This window comes from Lissotriton helveticus, chromosome 7 (genome assembly GCF_964261635.1).
Source record: "Lissotriton helveticus chromosome 7, aLisHel1.1, whole genome shotgun sequence".
Taxonomy (NCBI): domain Eukaryota; kingdom Metazoa; phylum Chordata; class Amphibia; order Caudata; family Salamandridae; genus Lissotriton; species Lissotriton helveticus.
The window spans coordinates 1,392,207,556-1,392,225,000 of NC_136068.1; the positions used below are offsets into that span (position 1 = coordinate 1,392,207,556).

The 17,445-nt window shown below is 45.3% G+C and overlaps 1 protein-coding gene across 2 annotated transcripts in view; it reads right to left on the minus strand.

The window, feature by feature from the left end:
- FOXK2 (forkhead box K2) overlaps positions 1-17,445 on the minus strand; it is a 389,544-nt gene that overhangs the window by 28,092 nt on the left and 344,007 nt on the right. For both annotated transcript variants that reach the window (XM_078654718.1, XM_078654719.1), the window contains exon 8: positions 13,072-13,281. In XM_078654718.1, coding sequence (XP_078510844.1) covers positions 13,072-13,281 — 210 coding nt within the window. The remainder of the gene's footprint in view (positions 1-13,071; positions 13,282-17,445) is intronic.

A 17,445-nucleotide genomic window follows, 5' to 3' on the forward strand; every position in this document is an offset into this window, starting at 1 on the left:
GAACCGGATGGTTTCGGAGTCGAAGCTTTCGGGTCCGTTACTGTTTTTGGTTTCGGCACCGATGTCTGTTTAGGTTTGGGTGCCGAAGAGTCTTTGGGTGCCAAAGGGCGTGTTAGCTTCGGTGCCGAAGAGTCCTTCGGTGTCGAAGGATGTTTCGGTGCCAATGGAGGGGGTGGAATTGGCACATGTTATTTTTTCGGTGCCGAGGCACCGGAAGGCCTAGTCTTTTTCCTTTGAGCCGAGCCCGAAGGCAGGGCATCAGAGGGTAAATTTCGGTCTCGACTGGGCCCCATGGGCGGAGTGCTGGCCGTTGCCTTTGGTTTGGGCAGTGTCTGTTGTGCAGGGGCAGAGGTACTCACGGGTTGTCGAGATGGAATCGAATCGTCCTAATCCTCTGCTCCCGATATGATCTGGAGATCAGGCGAGTCTTCCTCGGCGACGAGTGGAGCCTCGTCCTCGAAGATATCTTCGAGTGGGTTCTCGTCCTCGGAGACGCCTTCTTCGACGATCTTCTCCTCAAAAATGGCCGCCGGTGCTAGCGCTGATCTCCTCATCTCGTGACGACGGGCCCTCCGATCCCGAATGGTCTTTTTCGATCGGAAGGAGGCACAGGCTGTGCAGGTCGACTCGACGTGTTCTGGCGAGAGACAGAGGTTGAAAACCTCGTGATGGTCGCTATGAGGGAATTTTGCTCGACATACCGGGCATCTCTTGAATGGAGTTCTGTCCATGAGGCGTAGGCCGTACGGCCCAACGGCCCACGTCGACGCACCGGGATGTAGTTGTGATGTCGAAAGGTTTATTCGATGTCGAAAGTTGGTTTTCTAAAGTTTTCGCTTCGAAAATGTCGAAAAGTGTCTTTTCTAGCCAGAGCAGAAAACTTTCATCCGAACCCAGTGGCGGAAAAAAACAATCTGAGGATGGAGTCGATGACCATGCGCAGTATTGTCCAAGGGAGGAGTCACCTATCTCGTGACTACAAAGACTTCTTCCAAGAAGACAACAAACCTGCAATCATCCGAGCCCAACACCAGGTGGCGATCTATTGCTAAGTGTACAATCTGCAGCTCATTTGCCTCGAACACATCTTTATTCTTTGATTAGCGGCCAAGGTTTTGGGTGTCTGCAGTGGCATAACATAGGACGAGCTCCAGGGGGCCCCCCGCACAGAACCCTGGCCTGAGAACTCCTGATTGAGTCAGGAGGTGTGCCCTTTTTGTACCAGGGGGCCCCCTCAAGTTTTGTTACGTCACTGGGTGTCTCTGCTTCCTGAAGCACGAGGACAGACATACAGTCGATATTTATATAATCAGAGGGAACTGTGTATAACCACCACCGCTTGTGATGGCTGAGGACAGGCCCCACGGGATGTCTGCTGGGCTTGTGATACACACATTGGTTGCAGTGCGTGCCTTGAAGAGGCTGGGTGTGTGTGCAGCGCTCTGCCGGAGAGGGATCTCTCTTGTAGCTGAAGTGTGCAGCCGGTCAGTCCTTTTCTGTGGTTTGCAGTAGCTGGAGATCAGTCACTCCTTCGCATATGTGAAACATCAGCTTAGGTTTGTTTTTGGCCTCATATACTGCCAGGTAGAAGCATTCCTGGGAGCTCTCAAAGCATAACCTAATGTATAGTAATGAGTTAAGAATTCTTCCCTGGCAATACTACTGGTTGTTACAAAGACAACAAAGCGAGATTATATTGATAGAGAATGTGCCACCGTATGATATATAATGTGCCTTTTCTTGCAATAATGGCTACTGGATTTATGCTGCAAATCCCGGCTAGAAATCAGAAACACAAATACCACAATTGGTACTGTTAAAAAATAAAATACTAGAATGTGTATCACAAATCACTCCTCCAAACTACGGTGCATTGGCACTAAAACGCAGAGACAGACAGACACCTACCCTGCCCCCAGGCTGCTGCCACATAACAGCCACATAAACAAGAGGACACCTCGCCCCAGGCAGTCGTGCAATCCTCGCCAGGTCTTCCAGCGTGAGACCTGGTCCTCACTCAGTGAACACACACAATTGTTTGCTTGCTCAAAGTTTGATAGAAACTTACTGTTTAAATATCTCAACGAAAAAGTATGTTTGGTCAGTAAGATAATGCATAAAAAGCCCACAATGGAATAAGTTTGCATCGAACCTTGAACTTCTTTCAAGTAGTAACAAGCATTTGAAATGCAATAGGTCTCCCATTACTAAAAGTTTGAGCTATTGGCGCTGCATTATTATTAGCAACGCCAATAGCTCAAACTTACAGTAATGCGAGATCTATTGCATTGCAAATACTTGTTAAAGATAGGCACAATAACAGCAGATCGCCATGATTGGGAGAGGTCCGTCTTACTGATAGCACTGACACAATTGCACAACAGGGAAGCCCACAGATCCGGAGATTTGGACAAATCCATAGGTACCCTGTCCGGCCGAGGGGCCTTGTTTAGGGGACTACTGATAATCGCTTCCTTAACCTTATTTAAGGTAAATTCTGGTCTAAGGGGAAGACCACCTCTTCTTCTGCAGGCTGGACTTGAATCTCAGACTCCTAAACTCCTTTAACGTGCAATGTATGTAAATTTATGTCTATAATATTAGTCAGAAAGGGGCTTTCGAAATAAAGCAAAAAACAAATGTGTCAAGCTATGTTGCTTGGATGGACCTCAGGTTAAAAGAAATGTGTTCCTAAAATGGTTGATACAGGCCCAACTCCAAGGAAGGTATGAGTCCTGTAGTATAACTTTTAATGAAGTGGTTATTTTTGGGGCATGTTTCTTTTTCTCAATTAAACCAATTTTAAAATGTTTTTTACACTGAACTTTAATTAAAAAATAATAAGAACATAATGTAAACTGCACAAAATATGTACATTTCTTTCAACCCCTTCGCTGCGCCCGTCGGTCAAAGGCAGTCGCGAGCACTAACTGGGTAGTGCTGCGCACGTCCGTTGGCTGATGCAGCCCCACCCACTCAATCAAACCGCCGCACCACGGCGGAATTTACGCTGCGGTTAATGGTGACCCATTTGTAAGCAAAAGCACTTGTGACTAGGTTCAAACGGGGATTTCTTAAGTTGCGACATGACACTATTTAATTGCCACAGCACAAGAGGAGGTCTTACTGGAGGATAGACCCTGAAAAGTCCTCTCATGAACTCTTATCAGTCTATTAGACCATCGGGACAAACAACCAGAACGCCGCTAAGGGCACTCTGATGGACACATGTGCCAGACCAGCCTTGATAAGAGAAGGTAAAACGTCCTCAGGTGGCGAAGAAAGGGGATCGAAACAGTGCGCGGTGCACCATATACAGAATCTTTTCCACTTGGCAGAGTAACACTTAACCTTAACACTGCGAAATCGCTAACTATCCGAGCTCTGTGTGATGAGCCAAGCCAACAAGTGGAGTGTGCGGACTAGAGGATGAACCACTTGACCTTGGCTCATAGACAGGAAATTTTTTGGGTTGGAAGAGAAATGAAGAAAACCTTGATAGGCAAAACAGCTCTGTGAACCAGTACTGTCGCGCCCACGCCAGGACGATTAAGATGACGCAGCAAGGTTCCTGTGTTGATCTTTTGCAGTACCTTTGGAATAAGAGGAAACGGAGGGAATGCTAGGCGAACGCTCCCTCCCAATAGAAGTGGAAGGCATTTCCCAGAGATCCTGGCTGAGGGCTCTCTTACCTCCTTTGAAGTCTTCTTCTCGACTTCCACGATAAAAATGTCTTTCCTCGTCGCCTATTGGTCCTTCGGCAACGTTATCTTCCTCCTCACTGGAGAGGCCCAGGTCTCGCAGCGAAGGCGGTGGTCCTTGTCTTTCATGTTGTAATTGGCTCGTCGCTGCCTTTCTCGCACCTTCAACGTCTTCGGGGTGAAGACGGAGCAGGCGTTACAGTCTTCACTCTGATGGTCCAGCAGCAGGCACAGGTTGCAGACAGGGTGTGGATCGTATTGAGCGTAATTGTGGTGGCAGTTCTTACAAAACTTGAACGGCGTCTTGTCTATTACCGCGCCCATGGAGCCCCTCTGATGCGCATTCTCCGATCGTCGACTAAGATCTTGTTTTTCTCCCTCCGTCGAACTGTGGTTGTCTTTGATTTAAAGTCAAAAGTGGAAGACACCATCCTACTGATTTTCTTGGATTCTCCTCTGCGATTTTCCTCGATTCTTTTCTCCAATCTTGGGAGCTTCACCATATCGATCCAGACCCAACGGCAGGAAAAAATAGTCTGAAGATGGCTACCAAAGGTGAAGCACGTCGACATCACAGAACGGCACCAAATGGTACTACCTCGTTGACGCCCACCAACAGCAAAAAGTTTTTTGTTTTTTTTAAAAGAGAAGGAATTCCACAATTCTGGACCCAACCACTAGATGGCGGAATAATGACCAGCATAGTGAATCCAGAAAAGATTCATGCTGCAATACTATCTGAAACTCGATGGCAAAAAAACTGAACTTTCTTTGGAAAGCGGTCGCCAACCTGAGCCCCCTTCTGGTGGCTAGATGATCCTTGCACACCCCCTACAACCTGCATCCTCCGGGTAAGTCTTGGAGTTCTTCTTCATATTCAGCTCATATCTCAACATATAACCAAGTTAGCAGCCACTTCTTTGCTTTCTTCTTTGAATTGTCGACAAAATCTTTCCACTCCTCCTTCTTCATGTTCGAAAAACATTTGCCCAGGCTCCATTTTCTTCTAGAATTGCCCACTACAACAATCCAAGCTGGTGGTTTGGACATAACCGCATCTCTTGTTTTAGACCCTTTGTTTCACACAGCGCTTTCGCTGGACCGTTTATTTGCGCACTCATAACAAACCAGAGCAGTATCTTTGTTCCACTAATCTCTTTACTGGATATCCCAAAAGTTGGACACTGTAGTTTGAGAAAAATATGTTTCTGTTCTATCTGCTGAACTTTGAAAGACTTCCTTTGAACATGCACAAAGCTCAAAATTACTCTTTGGAAAAGCCTCAAAAACTGTTTTTTCTCTAGCACTCTTCCTTATTAGGCGCATCACTGCTTCCCTCTCTCCCATTCTTTCCGACTTTAAGGTCTTTAAAGAGCCATGATGCTCTTTGGGCAGCAGTAGTGCTCTAGAGATCTGTATCCATTCATTCATGTGTATGGTGCAATGCCTATAGAAGAAGTCATCCTCCCCAATAGTTTCCTTGTTGTTTTTATGGTTAGAGTTGTGACGGTAGCAGCCACTGGAATGCCATCACCCTTTCTTGATTTGGGCAGGCCTTGCCTGGAATACAGTTTAACAGAATGGCAAAAAATATATTTGCTGCGGGGTAAGGTGCAACTTTTTTTGCATTTACTATGAACTCTAACCTATGTAGGAGTGAAAATGCTGGATGACAGTGTGCTAGGCATTGCTGACAGCTGCTGCTCTATCAATTAGTTGTCCAGATATGGGAAGACATTACTGGTGCAGATTTGAGACCACCACTGTCCGACAATTTATATACTGAATAGGGATATCTGAATTGGTCGTGTTGGCCACTTTTCACAGAGTGCAGAAAATTGTGATGAGCGGAATACATGGGGATGTGAAAGTAGGTGCCCTTGGAGCTAGGGTCGCAATGTAGTTTCCTTTGCAAAGCAGAGGAATGACTTTCCAGGGTTGTCATTTTGAAATGCTTTGACAGGATAATCTATTCAGTGGCCTAAAGTCAAGAATAGGCTGCAGGGTACCCTCTTTTTTTAAACCATTATTTTTCAGTTTTTCTGTTTCACAACGTTACAAATAAATCAAACTGTGCAAGTCATCCACTACATATGCCTACAGTGCATTTACATTTCCCTCTGCTCAACGATAGCCAAGGCAAGTGATACATTGTAGCCCAAGTCAACAAGCCACCTTGGAGTGTAGACAACTCCTGGTCTCCACAGCGCTAAAAACTGCAGTGAACCTGGGGTGCCTACGTCCCCAATTCATCCAGCTCTGGACCAACAGCATATCCTTCATGGTTGTTAAATCTGTCTAGGTGTAATCCACACGTCTTCCGATCCTCTAAAGCTTTCTCATCCGATCAGGGCATGTGCTGCTCCTCCACCACTCAGGGTACCATCTTATTTAGGAAAGTAGAAGGAGTACACTTAGACATGCTTGTACTTCCTCATGCAACAGTCAATGTTTATGGCGGATTGTGTGCCGTAGAGGTGGTGTGTTTGTGGTGTGGAACTCTAAGAAGCATTCCTGCTGAACAAAGGACAGGACCAATTTGTCTGAGTTTATTTCCTTCCACCATAGAAGAAATTATCTGATTTGTCCCCCAACACGTGTGATCAGAGGCTCGTGGATGGCAAATCACCATTTCCTTTATGTAAGAAACTGTCTCTATCTATACTGCACCAAAGTGAGGTACAGTGTGTATAGAGTCCAAAGGTCTCCAGAGGTTTGGCAGAGGTTAAAGTTAGATAGAACCTTACTCTCTAAAGTGGTAGCTTGGTCGAGCAGTAAGGCAGTATCAGAGGACAGTGTTAAGCATTTGATGTAAACACTCAGTCAGCAAATGAATTCACACACTCGAGAACTGAACTCTAGGCCAATTGTTTTGTATAAAAAAAATCTACTGTTTTATTTCTAGAACCAAGCAACCCTAGTACAGGTAAGTATTTAAATACTTTTCAGCTACAAGATGCTGTTGTTGAACACTTTCAAAAGATAGTAGGACTTTGTACCAATTCGAGTTTACAGGAGTTGCAATGCAATGCACAGACTTAGTAGACTCAGTACATAGGAATCAATAGGCTTTTTCAGTAAAAATGCAATCAATTACTTTTTGGATTACTTTTACTAACACAGTGCTGTATCCTAGATTCAGCACTGGGGCATTTCCTGAAAACAGTTGAGTAAATAAGTTTCAGTTAGATGTATGATTTTTAAAGAATATTATTGTATTTCAAAAGTTGACACTTAGAAACTTTTTCACATAGAATCACCAATGTTATCCTCTGGGAGGAAATTTACTTTGCAGGTAAGTTACTTTAATGATATTGTTCTTACTCAGTGCTGGATACCTAGATTCAGCACTGGAACATTTCCTTAAAACAGTTGAGAAAATGCATTTTGGTTATTCGGTGATTTTTAAGGAATTTTCTTAGTTTTCAAAATTCGACGCTTAGAAACTTTTTGGGAGAAAAAGTGTCAATGTTATTTTATGAGGAAAAAAGAGGTTATTGGTTTCCAGGTAGGTCATCGGTCTTTGGAGTTAGGGTCCTGGGGTTAGACTCAGGGGTTCTCCCAGGGTCAGTGATGCATTGTTGTTGCACCCTCAGGGGCGGCCGGGTGCAGAGTGTTGAGTCACAATGTTATCCTACGGAGGATAGGGGGACTCCAGTTGGTGGCTGCTGGCAAGCAGGCCACGGGGTTGTGGGAGAAAAGCCCCTAGGGTTAAGCTCAGGGCAAGTTGGGGACCAAGTTAGCACAAAAAAGGCACCCTCCGCGGCAATAGGGCAGCCGGGTGTAGGGTGCTGTTTTGAGGTCAGGTGCCCTGTTAATGTCAACGGAGATTCTCCGGGACAAAGAAACACTGCAGGCTTGGGACGAGGATCTTCCAGGAGCGACCACCACTTCGAGGGGTAAGTAGGGATGTTAGAGGATTAGTTAGGCACTGCTGGGTTGGGCACACAAGGCCGTGGGGCGTCGGGTGCAGGGGTGACTTGGGACGTGGATTATGGCTGCAGGCGTCGTTTGAAGGCTTGAGGTAGGTCAGGGGTCGCCAAATCTCGGTTCAGGATCGCCAGGGGGACCTCCACGTAGTCTTTTTCCACTTGAGGTCAGGCCGGGTTCGGCGGGTGCAGAGTGGGCTAGATTTGCGGTTCTGGCTGGCACCAGAAGCTGCAGTTCAAACATGTCCAGTGTTCACGGGAGAAACAGCTTGGAAAGTGAAGGCAGGCAGGTCCTCTGAGGTTTTTGAAGTTGCTGTCCGCTGGACACGCCAGGGTTTTGGAGGAGCAGGTTCGAGGGGAGACAGGCCTGTAGGGCTGAGGCCAAGTCAGTGGGCGTGGTCCTCTTGTTAGCTCTGCACGGCTTCTCGTCCTTCTCTTCTTTTTCTTGTGGTTGCTGGATCTGAGGAAGGAAGGTTCAGGATGCCCCTAAATACTACATTTAGGGGCGTTACAGGTAGGTAAAGGGTAGGGAACGATGGATCCCTTCCCTGGGGTGGGTACACCCCCTATTCTGCCACTCTCCAGTGGGAGGGGGGCAGGAGCCTGTCCCTGGTTGGCTGGGTCCCCCCATCCTCAAGATGGCAGGCATTCGAGGTTGTGCTTCACCTCGCCTCCCCCACCTTAACAGTGGAGTTGGCAGAGGTGGACACATCTCTCTCCCTCACTTGTTTTTCCCGCCGGTTCTCCCGCCTAAAGTGGGGGGTAGAACCAGTGGGGACCAGTTGCTTAGAGTAGCAAGTGGTCTGGAGAGGCTCACAAAGGCGGTATGCCTTTGGAGCTTCTCCTTCGTGAACCCTGCCCACCCTGGGGGCGGAGGCTTGGCACCTCGTCCCATTATGTGCATTGTTTCAGGCCCCCAAGTGCGGCAAGCTCTCGACCCAGGGGTCCTGAAACATGTCTGGTGGTGGCAGCCACTCAGTCGGTTAAGCCACTCCGGTTGGTTGAGTTTCAGGGGGCATCTCTAAGATGCCTTCGGTCGTGCATTTTACATTAAATCCCACACTGGCATCAGTGTGTGTTTAATGTGCAGATAAGTTTGATACCAAACTTCCCAGTCTTTAGTGCAGCCATTATGGTGCTGTGGAGTTCGTACTGAAACTCCCAGCACCATATACTCTTAATGGCAGCAGTGCACTTACAGTGCCCAGGAATGGACCTGAGTACTGTAGGGGTAGAGGGCTCATGCACCTGTACCCTCACCACTGGCATAGGGTACCCTTAAAGGGGTGACAGGTATGCCAGGGCAGTGTTTGGTGGGCATGGCACACAGGGATGTGTGCCATGTCGACTCTTCACTTTGTTCTGCACCAAGACACGCAGCCTGCAAAGGCCGTGTGTGTGTGTCAGGGTACAGGGCCTCTAATGGTGGCACATTAAGTGCTGCATCCCTTAGGGGCCTTCTCTGGTCACAGTGTCCTGGGTACCTATGGTACCATTTACCAGGGGCTGACAAGTGGCCAGAGATGCCAATTGGGTTTAGGCTTCAATGCAGTTTTAGGGAAGGAACACAGGCCCTGGGTACCTGATTGGCAGGAGCCCAGGGCACACTCAATCAAAGCACATTAGCAATTCAGCAAAAAGTGGGGGCATACCATGCAAGAAAGAGGGCACTTTCTCACACTTTACTGTTGCCTTGGTAAGCATCTTGAGTTTAGGTATTGATTGCCCGTTCCTGAAACGATTGAAGTTGCTAAAATCCTGAGTGCCACATTGTAGTAGCAGTTTTCACACCACCTCATGACTGCTATTTTCAAAATACAATTTTGGGAAACTAGGTTTTTAAGGCTCCAGAGGCTTTGGCAGTCTCGGCACATTTCTTGATTCTCTGAAGCATGTTATGTACTAGAAGTTTGAAGAGAAGTTTGCCGTCAAATAGTACCTTATGAGGTGGTGTTGGTCATCAGAGCAAAAATTCACACACTAGTAGCCATGCGTGTTGTCGTAGAATGATGCATGAATTAATAACTTTTTTGGAAGCTGCTCCAGGGCAAACCATATGTTGGTATTCAGTGTCAACTTGTCCTCCTGTACCAGTTATTTTCCCTTCGTGTAAGCCTCTGGGATGTGTTTGATGAGCTACTTCAACTCACCGTAATGAGAACTATTGTATCTGGCGAGAAGACCAACAGAAATGGCAATACGCCACTCGCTATTGCACCCACTGTGACATACTTCCCTCACACATCTTTTTCTTTTTTTTTTTACTCTCGTAATCATAAGGTAGAATATTCCCAGCAGCTTTGGCAAATGCACTTTTTCAGGCAATTGGACAACCAGGAATCTGGTAATTACATGACATTTAATATACAGAGCATCATCTGGTGCTGGTTTGTATTTCTTTTCAATCCTCGAGGTCACACCACAAACCTTGATGGGTTCTTTAAAGATCTCAATAGCACATTTCATGAGGATTTTAGTAATTGGGAGAAATTGCTTGGATCTTTCCGAGACAGTTGTCCACAAGGAAGTTATCCTCTTCCACAACATGCAGTCTGACATTGTGAGGGCCAGTTGCCCTTTGCCTTACAGCATGATATGCTGTGGTATAATCAGGAGGTGATGCCTTAACTGAATATGGCTCCAGGCTTTCATTTTGTGGCTTTACACTGTAGTCCACCCACGGGTCATCCTCATCCACAGATGGTTCAAGTTCAACGTAAGGATCCCAAGGGTCTGATTGGCTTTCATGGTCAAAGCCAGTGTGGAATGAGTGCACAAACTCATGTGGTGACAGGAGTCTGTGTGGTGGCTTAGATGGCTGTGATGGATGGCGCTTTGGTGGTGACAAAGGAGTGCACAGGAAGTTGTGGCATAGCGCTAGCGGCCTCATCAATCTTCTGCTGGCTGTGGTGCCCTGCACCTCCTGTTGAGAATGGGGAGCAAGAAGTTTCTCCAGGTTTATTTAATTTTTGTGTTGCTGGATATTCGACTTGAGCTCGATGACTGGTGAGGGTTTACGGAGCAGCAAATTGTGTTGATTTCTGCATCGAAGTGAGCTCCTACGCAGATTTTGGTTTGGACTGAGGTTGGTCTTGACCTTTGGGTTAAGTTGGTGTTGACTGGTAGAGGCTCAGGGCCCTTGGGTCAATGCTCCTCATACCTGAAGGGGGCTCGTGTTGCCGAGTGGGTTCAGTGTCAGAGGCGCAAGCCCAAAGAACGATATCTCTAATGGCAGTTTCAGGGCTCAAAGCCAGATGCCTCTGGGAACGATGCCCAGCTTTTCGCTGAGACTGTTTCTGAGGTCAATCTCCAGATGTTTTCAGTTGATTAACACATTTTCCCTCTACATCAGAGGAGGGATTTGCTGGGCTCTGCTCTCCTTAGGCCGCTGGTATGGCAGATAGGCCTTTGTCCTCACCATCTGCTCATTCGGTCTCCTAAGAGGCGAGTGTTTTCCCTCTAGGTAAGATGAAAGCTACACTCTGAAAGGGAAGCAGCAACATTGTATACAAAAGGATCATCAAAAATAAACAATTCACTGATTTCACTGTGTCCTGTGAATGGGATAGACGCCCACTATCATAAAAATTGTCATCACAGAACAGGCCCTCTTGCTTGTGAGTAAATCACACTACATGGAAACAGAAAAGGTATAGCCATTTCCATTTGGCATGTGAAATTACTGCAAACATGCCTGTCAAGTTAATACGTGTTTGAGAGTACTTTAATGCTATTCCTGGAATAGTTCTTATGCTTTGCTATGTCAGGTCTATGGTGTGCAAGCGTCCCTCCAGGTACCATTAATATTGCCTCATCCCTTGGTTTCTCATCTCAGAGTTCCTTAGCGTTGCCTACCCAACTCTTGTATTTCAATTAGATGCACTTCAGTTAACTCAATATTGCAAGGTCTGATTTGATTGACAAGGCCCACTCCTTCCTTCCTCCTGTGGGTCTTTAACACTAATTGCAGATTGGAGAGAATCCGATCGATGAAGGTTATGAGCAGTTCACAGAGCAGAACCTGAAATGCCAAAGGCATTGGTGGTATGGGCAACAGGCCTAGGAATATCAGCAGATAGTACAGCCACGAAATAAGAGTGTGGTGGACTTGACCAAGAGAGAAGAGGGACTGGAAGTATGCAGAGTTTGAAAATGTTCCAAAGGAACATTTTACATGGGAGGGTTAGGAAAGAAAAGCATAAATCTGATAAGAAATAATACTGGAACCCAGACAACAATACAATAGTGCCCTAACCAAACCAGACAACAAAGGTAATCTCATATCTACTAAGGTACCACTAATATGTTATGAAACAAGGACAACATTCACAGTGCCCTTACTTTACCAACATACCCACTATGGACACATAGGATATGCATTAATCCACCGTTGCAGTATGGGGATTGAGGGAGACCACTAAGTGAGGCTACACTTCCACAGCAGATTCTGGGTAGCTAGAGTTTAGAAAACCTGCACCCACACTGTGATATACCCCAGAGAGACACAAACATATCAACTACACCTGTGTTTGAGCAGCAGGTTTCCAGACCTACTCTCGGTATGGACCTGATCTGCAAGGAAACCCCATCATTCATTCCATACAATGCTTCCTCGTTGGGCCCAAGTATGTCCACAGGCCTCCCAAGGAGACTGTGTGAAAGCCCTCAACAGAAAAGTTCTGCACCAAAGAGCTACTATATGAAGTAGGCGATGAACCTGCAAAACTGTGATACATTACATTCAAGGGAAGTGTTAAATTATTAGCAAACTGCAAGACCAGATGATTTGGTTATTTAAAAAGCACATTAGCACAGTCAAGACAGTGAAACAGAATAGATGTCTTAAAATATTTTAAATGAAGTTAAACTTTGAACTCTTATTTTTAAAGTCAAAGCCCATAAGAAACAACAACATTGCGTAAGAGCTTTGTGTGAAGCGCAAGTAAGGTTAGCTGTATGAATAAAAAAAGTTAAAAAGGAGGAATGAGTCCCCAGATCAGTATTTTGGATTCTAAAATCAAAATGCAACAATCCCGAAACACAGATCATTACATTCACTACCCTACTAACAACAATGAATAATTTGTTTTGGAAGACTATTTTTCCACCTTAAACACAAAGTACATCCGGTAGACTTAAATAACCTGCACTTGCATGATGCAAACGCCCAAAATTGATACTGTGCTCAATAGGTCTTCGCTTTCATACGAGCAGACAGTTGTATTGCACATCACCTTTAAGTCTGAGCCCCCAACTGTGTAAATCAGCATTTGCATTTATTTACTTATTTGAAACAGAATGTTTTAATTACTAATGCATAGTTGTGAATGTAAATCATATTTTAAAAAGACTATAGTGTTTAATCATTCAATGTAAAGCAACAGGAATTGTAGTGTCCTGAACATGACTGTGAAAAAAAGATTAATTTGGCTGGTTCTTACCGGAGGCGACTTGTCCATGCATTGCTGTAGTGATGGGTACCACATGAGTTCCGTTCTGCGTTACCGCTTTGATAGGTAGCTGGTGCTGCCCTAGAGGGGCCTGCTGTACTATTGTGACAGTCTGTAGTGGTGTGGCCTGAGATGTTTGTATGATGCGGTTAGCTGCTCCCAAAGTTGCATGACTAATGGCAGGAATAGGCTCCACTTTAACTGGAAAAGGATACAAAAAATACTCAATTTAAAAAAAAGTTTTTTAAAAAGTCAACAAAGGAATTTTTGATTGACAACTTGAACACCTGCCATTCAATTTATCAAGTGGTTAATATGCTACTTGTAAATGCATATTTAATACACTGTAGAAAAATGTCAAAGTCTTTGCTTCTCATTTCTTAATAGTACTGTACTGGCCTTAGTTAAGTGTTGGGGTAAAATACAAGAACAGGAGAATTTCGTCCTGCCATAGGCATTTTTCTGGCTTGCTTGTATATTTCCACCAGGGAAACAGACAATCATGAGCCCCAAGGAGGTGTTCCATTTTATTTCTTCACTGTGTGTCAGAGAAGTTCTCTGAAAACTGGGTAGAACGAAAGCGCACCCCCATATTGCGTAAGGGTTGCTACTGCGGCCTCAAGCTGACTGTGCAGTGCTTGGCAGCACAACTGCAGTACAAGGAAGGATTTTTACAATTTTAAGCTGTACCCCTGAGATGAGAATTCCTACAGCTTCACCCCAGCTAACGAGCTGTGGAGTCTTCATGGTCCCATGCTTTTAGCATCTGTGGGACACAAATGTAAATATAGATCCGTATTTGTAAAGCGCGAACTACTCACACTTACGGGTCCTCAAGGCGCTGGGGGCTGTTGTGGAAATTAAGTGAGCTATTGCCCAGAGTCAAATGGTGCTGAGCTGCGCCGGAGCCGGGGATCGAACCGTGAACCCTGTGCTCCGAAGTCAGCTGCCCTTGCCGTTGCACCACACCTCTATGATGTGTGGTGTGTTTGCTTTGTGTGCGTCTGGTGAATGGTGGGGTCTATCTGGAACCTTTGTGCATGCTGCATCAAATGGCCCCTTTCTTTCAGGGAGGCTGCTTATGTACGTATGTATTCATAAAGTATTTCTATTGTGTGAACCTGCCCAAAAGGCAAAGAAGAGCTATACATGGTCAAAGATATGCATAAAGTCAACGAGTAAGAGGAAATATAGTTGGGTTTGGGACGATTAATGCATTGTGATGTAGTGTTCTTTAAAGAGGTGAATCTTCAACTCTTTCCTAAATTGGAGCAGCGTTGGGATGTTCCTGATGGACACGGGGATGTTGTTCCAGATTCTGGATACTCGGAAACAATAGCTTTATAAATTATGAAGCTGATTGTGAAGATGAGTGCCGGCAAGGGAAGACAATGGAGTTCTATCAGGATCAGGGTGATGTGATCATATTTCGTTGGGCCCTGATGAGACATGTTGAAGTATCTACGATGCACCTAATGGGTGCGCCAGTGTGGAGGCTGGGAGTCCATGGAGTAAGTATCCACCATCCAGATGCAAAAGTATGAGGGCTTGGACAGCAGTTTTGAGGTTGCTTTCTGTAAGAAGGAAAATGCTACTTACCACTATGCATCTGTTGTTGGCATGTAGAGCTGCAGAGTTACAGACTGTGCATAGATGGCTACCTAGTGTTGGACCCGGATGTTTGCAGTTTGTTTTTGTTGTAGAAAGTCTTTGGAAGTCACAGGATAGGTGACTCCTCCTTTGGATTATACTGCGCATGGGCATCAGCTCCATCCCCAGATTGTTTTTCACCATTAGGGAAGTGATGGAGTTTTACAAGAAAAGTAATGATGTCCATGTAATTTGTATCTAAATACGTTAATACTGGAACAGATAGGTAGCCGGGGAGGCGGGTGGGCGTGTGTAACTCTGCAGCTCTACATACCAAGAACAGATGCATACTGGTAAGTAGCATTTGCCGTTCGAGGCATATGAGCTGCAGATTACACACTGTGCATAGATTGTATAGCAGTACCCACCTTTAGCGGCGACCACCAGTATCTGTTGCAGTGGTTTGAAACAGAGTTTTTAGTACAGCTTGGCCCACAGTAGCTTGTTGTTTAGTTTGCACAACAGTGTTTTGTGAATGTGTGCGGTGTAGACCATGTCGCTGCTTTGCATATGTTGTCTAGGGGAATGTTCCCTAAAAATGCCATTGAAGCCCCTATTTTCCTTGTAGAATGGGCTTCAGGAGGAATAGATAACGTACGTTTAGCTTTGTGGTAACAGATTTGTATGCATTTGACAATCCACCTAGCTATTCCAGAATTTGATATGGGGTTACCTTTATGTGGTGGTGAAAAAGACCCAAAAAGTTGTTTAGTTTTACGAAAAGTTTCTGTCCTTTCAATGTAGTAAAGCAGTGCTCTTTTGACATCTAAGGTGTGAAGAGCTCTTTCTGCGACTGTTCGTGGCTGCGAGAAAAAAACTGTCAGCTCAACAGACTGATTTAGATGTAAGGGTCCAATGACTTTTGGAAGGAATTTAGGATTAGTACGAAGAACCACTATATTATGGTGCATTTGTAGAAAGTGTATTTGAATGGTGAATGCTTGTAGTTCACTAACTCTTCTGAGAGAAGTAATAGCTACTAGGAAAGCTACTTTCCAAGTTAGGAATTGCAATTCACATTTATGTAACGGTTCAAAGGGAAGTCCCATTAACCGTGTGAGAACAATGCTTAAGTTCCACACCGGTGAAGGTGGTGTTCTGGGAGGAATTTTTCTCTTGAGTCCTTCCATAAAAGCCTTTATGGCAGGCACTCTAAAAAGAGATAGATGTCTATTTTTTAAGTATGCTGCAATGGCAGCAAGATGCAGTCTGATAGACGTGTACGCTAAATTACACTTTGAAAGATGTAATAGGTATCCTATGATGTGTAGAATAGACACATCTAAAGGATTGATGTGGTTATTTTGACAGTATATTACAAACCGTTTCCACTTAGCTGCATAACATGCTCTAGTGGTGAGACGTCTAGCTTCTTTAATAACGTTCATACAGTTTGGAGGGAGGTTAAGGTAACCAAACTATGACTTCACGAGCCAGATCACTAGATTGAGCTGAGCTGGGTCCAGGTGTCTGATCTCTCCATGGTTTTGCGTTAATAAGCGTGGAGATAGGCCTAGTTTTTGGTGTGGTACCACAGAAAGTTGCAGCAGCGTGGTGTACCACGGTTGTCTGAACCAAGTTGGAGCAACTAGAATGAGTCTTAGGGAATGTTGCTGTAGTTTGCGTACCACTAACGGAAGTAGTGGGAGAGGCAGAAAAGCGTACGCAAATCTTCCGGACCAGTTCATCCATATCGCATTGCCTTTGGACAGCGGGTGTGGATATCTGGCCGCAAAGCTTGGGAATTTTGCGTTTTCGTGGGTAGCGAAGAGATCAATCTGAGGTTGTTCCCACAGTTGAAAGAATGGTTGAAGAACTTGTGGATGAAGTTCCCATTCATGGATCTGCTGTGTTTGTCGACTTAGCAGATCTGCTATAGTGTTTTGTACTCCTGGAACATGTTGGGCTAAGAGAAAGTTCTTTAGTGGTATAGCCCATCTCCAGATCTGCTGCGCTAACAGAGAGCTGTAGAGAGTGTGTTCCTCCTTGCTTGTTTATGTAGTACATGGCTGTCATATTGTCTGTGTGGACTAAGACAGCTTTGTGTGATACTTGCTTTTGGAATGCTTTTAGGGCTAGAAATACAGATAATAACTCCAGATGGTTGATGTGGAGTGACTTTTGTTGTGGTGTCCAAATGCCTTACAAGGCGTGATGCAGTAGGTGAGCTCCCCAGCCGGAGAGCGATGTATCTGCTGTTATGACTATTTGAGCAACTGGCTCTAGAAACGGTCGGCCTTTTGAAAGGTTTTTGTTGCTCCACCATTGCAGAGAGCGATGAGTCCGACTGTCTACCAACACTAGGTCTGTTAATTGACCGTGAGCCTGGTTCTATTGGCGCGTTAACCACTCTTGAAGTGGACGCATTTGTAGTCTTGCGTGAGGTACTATGAATATGCAAGATGCCATCATTCCTATGAGCTACATGAACACTCGAGTTGGAAGAGAGTGTTGCGGTTTGAATTTTGATAGGAGAGTTTGTGCATTTATCCTGGCTGGAGAGGGAAAGGCTAGTGCTAATTCGGTGTTTATTGTAGCTCCGAGATATTGTTGTACATGGGACGGTTGCAGATGTGACTTGGTGTGATTTACTGTGAATCCCAAGTCGTGGAGTAGTTGAATTGTGGCGTGAGTGTGTTGTACACACTGGCTGTAAGAGCTGGCCTTTATGAGCCAGTCGTCTATATTTGGGAAGACGTGAATATGCTGTCTTCT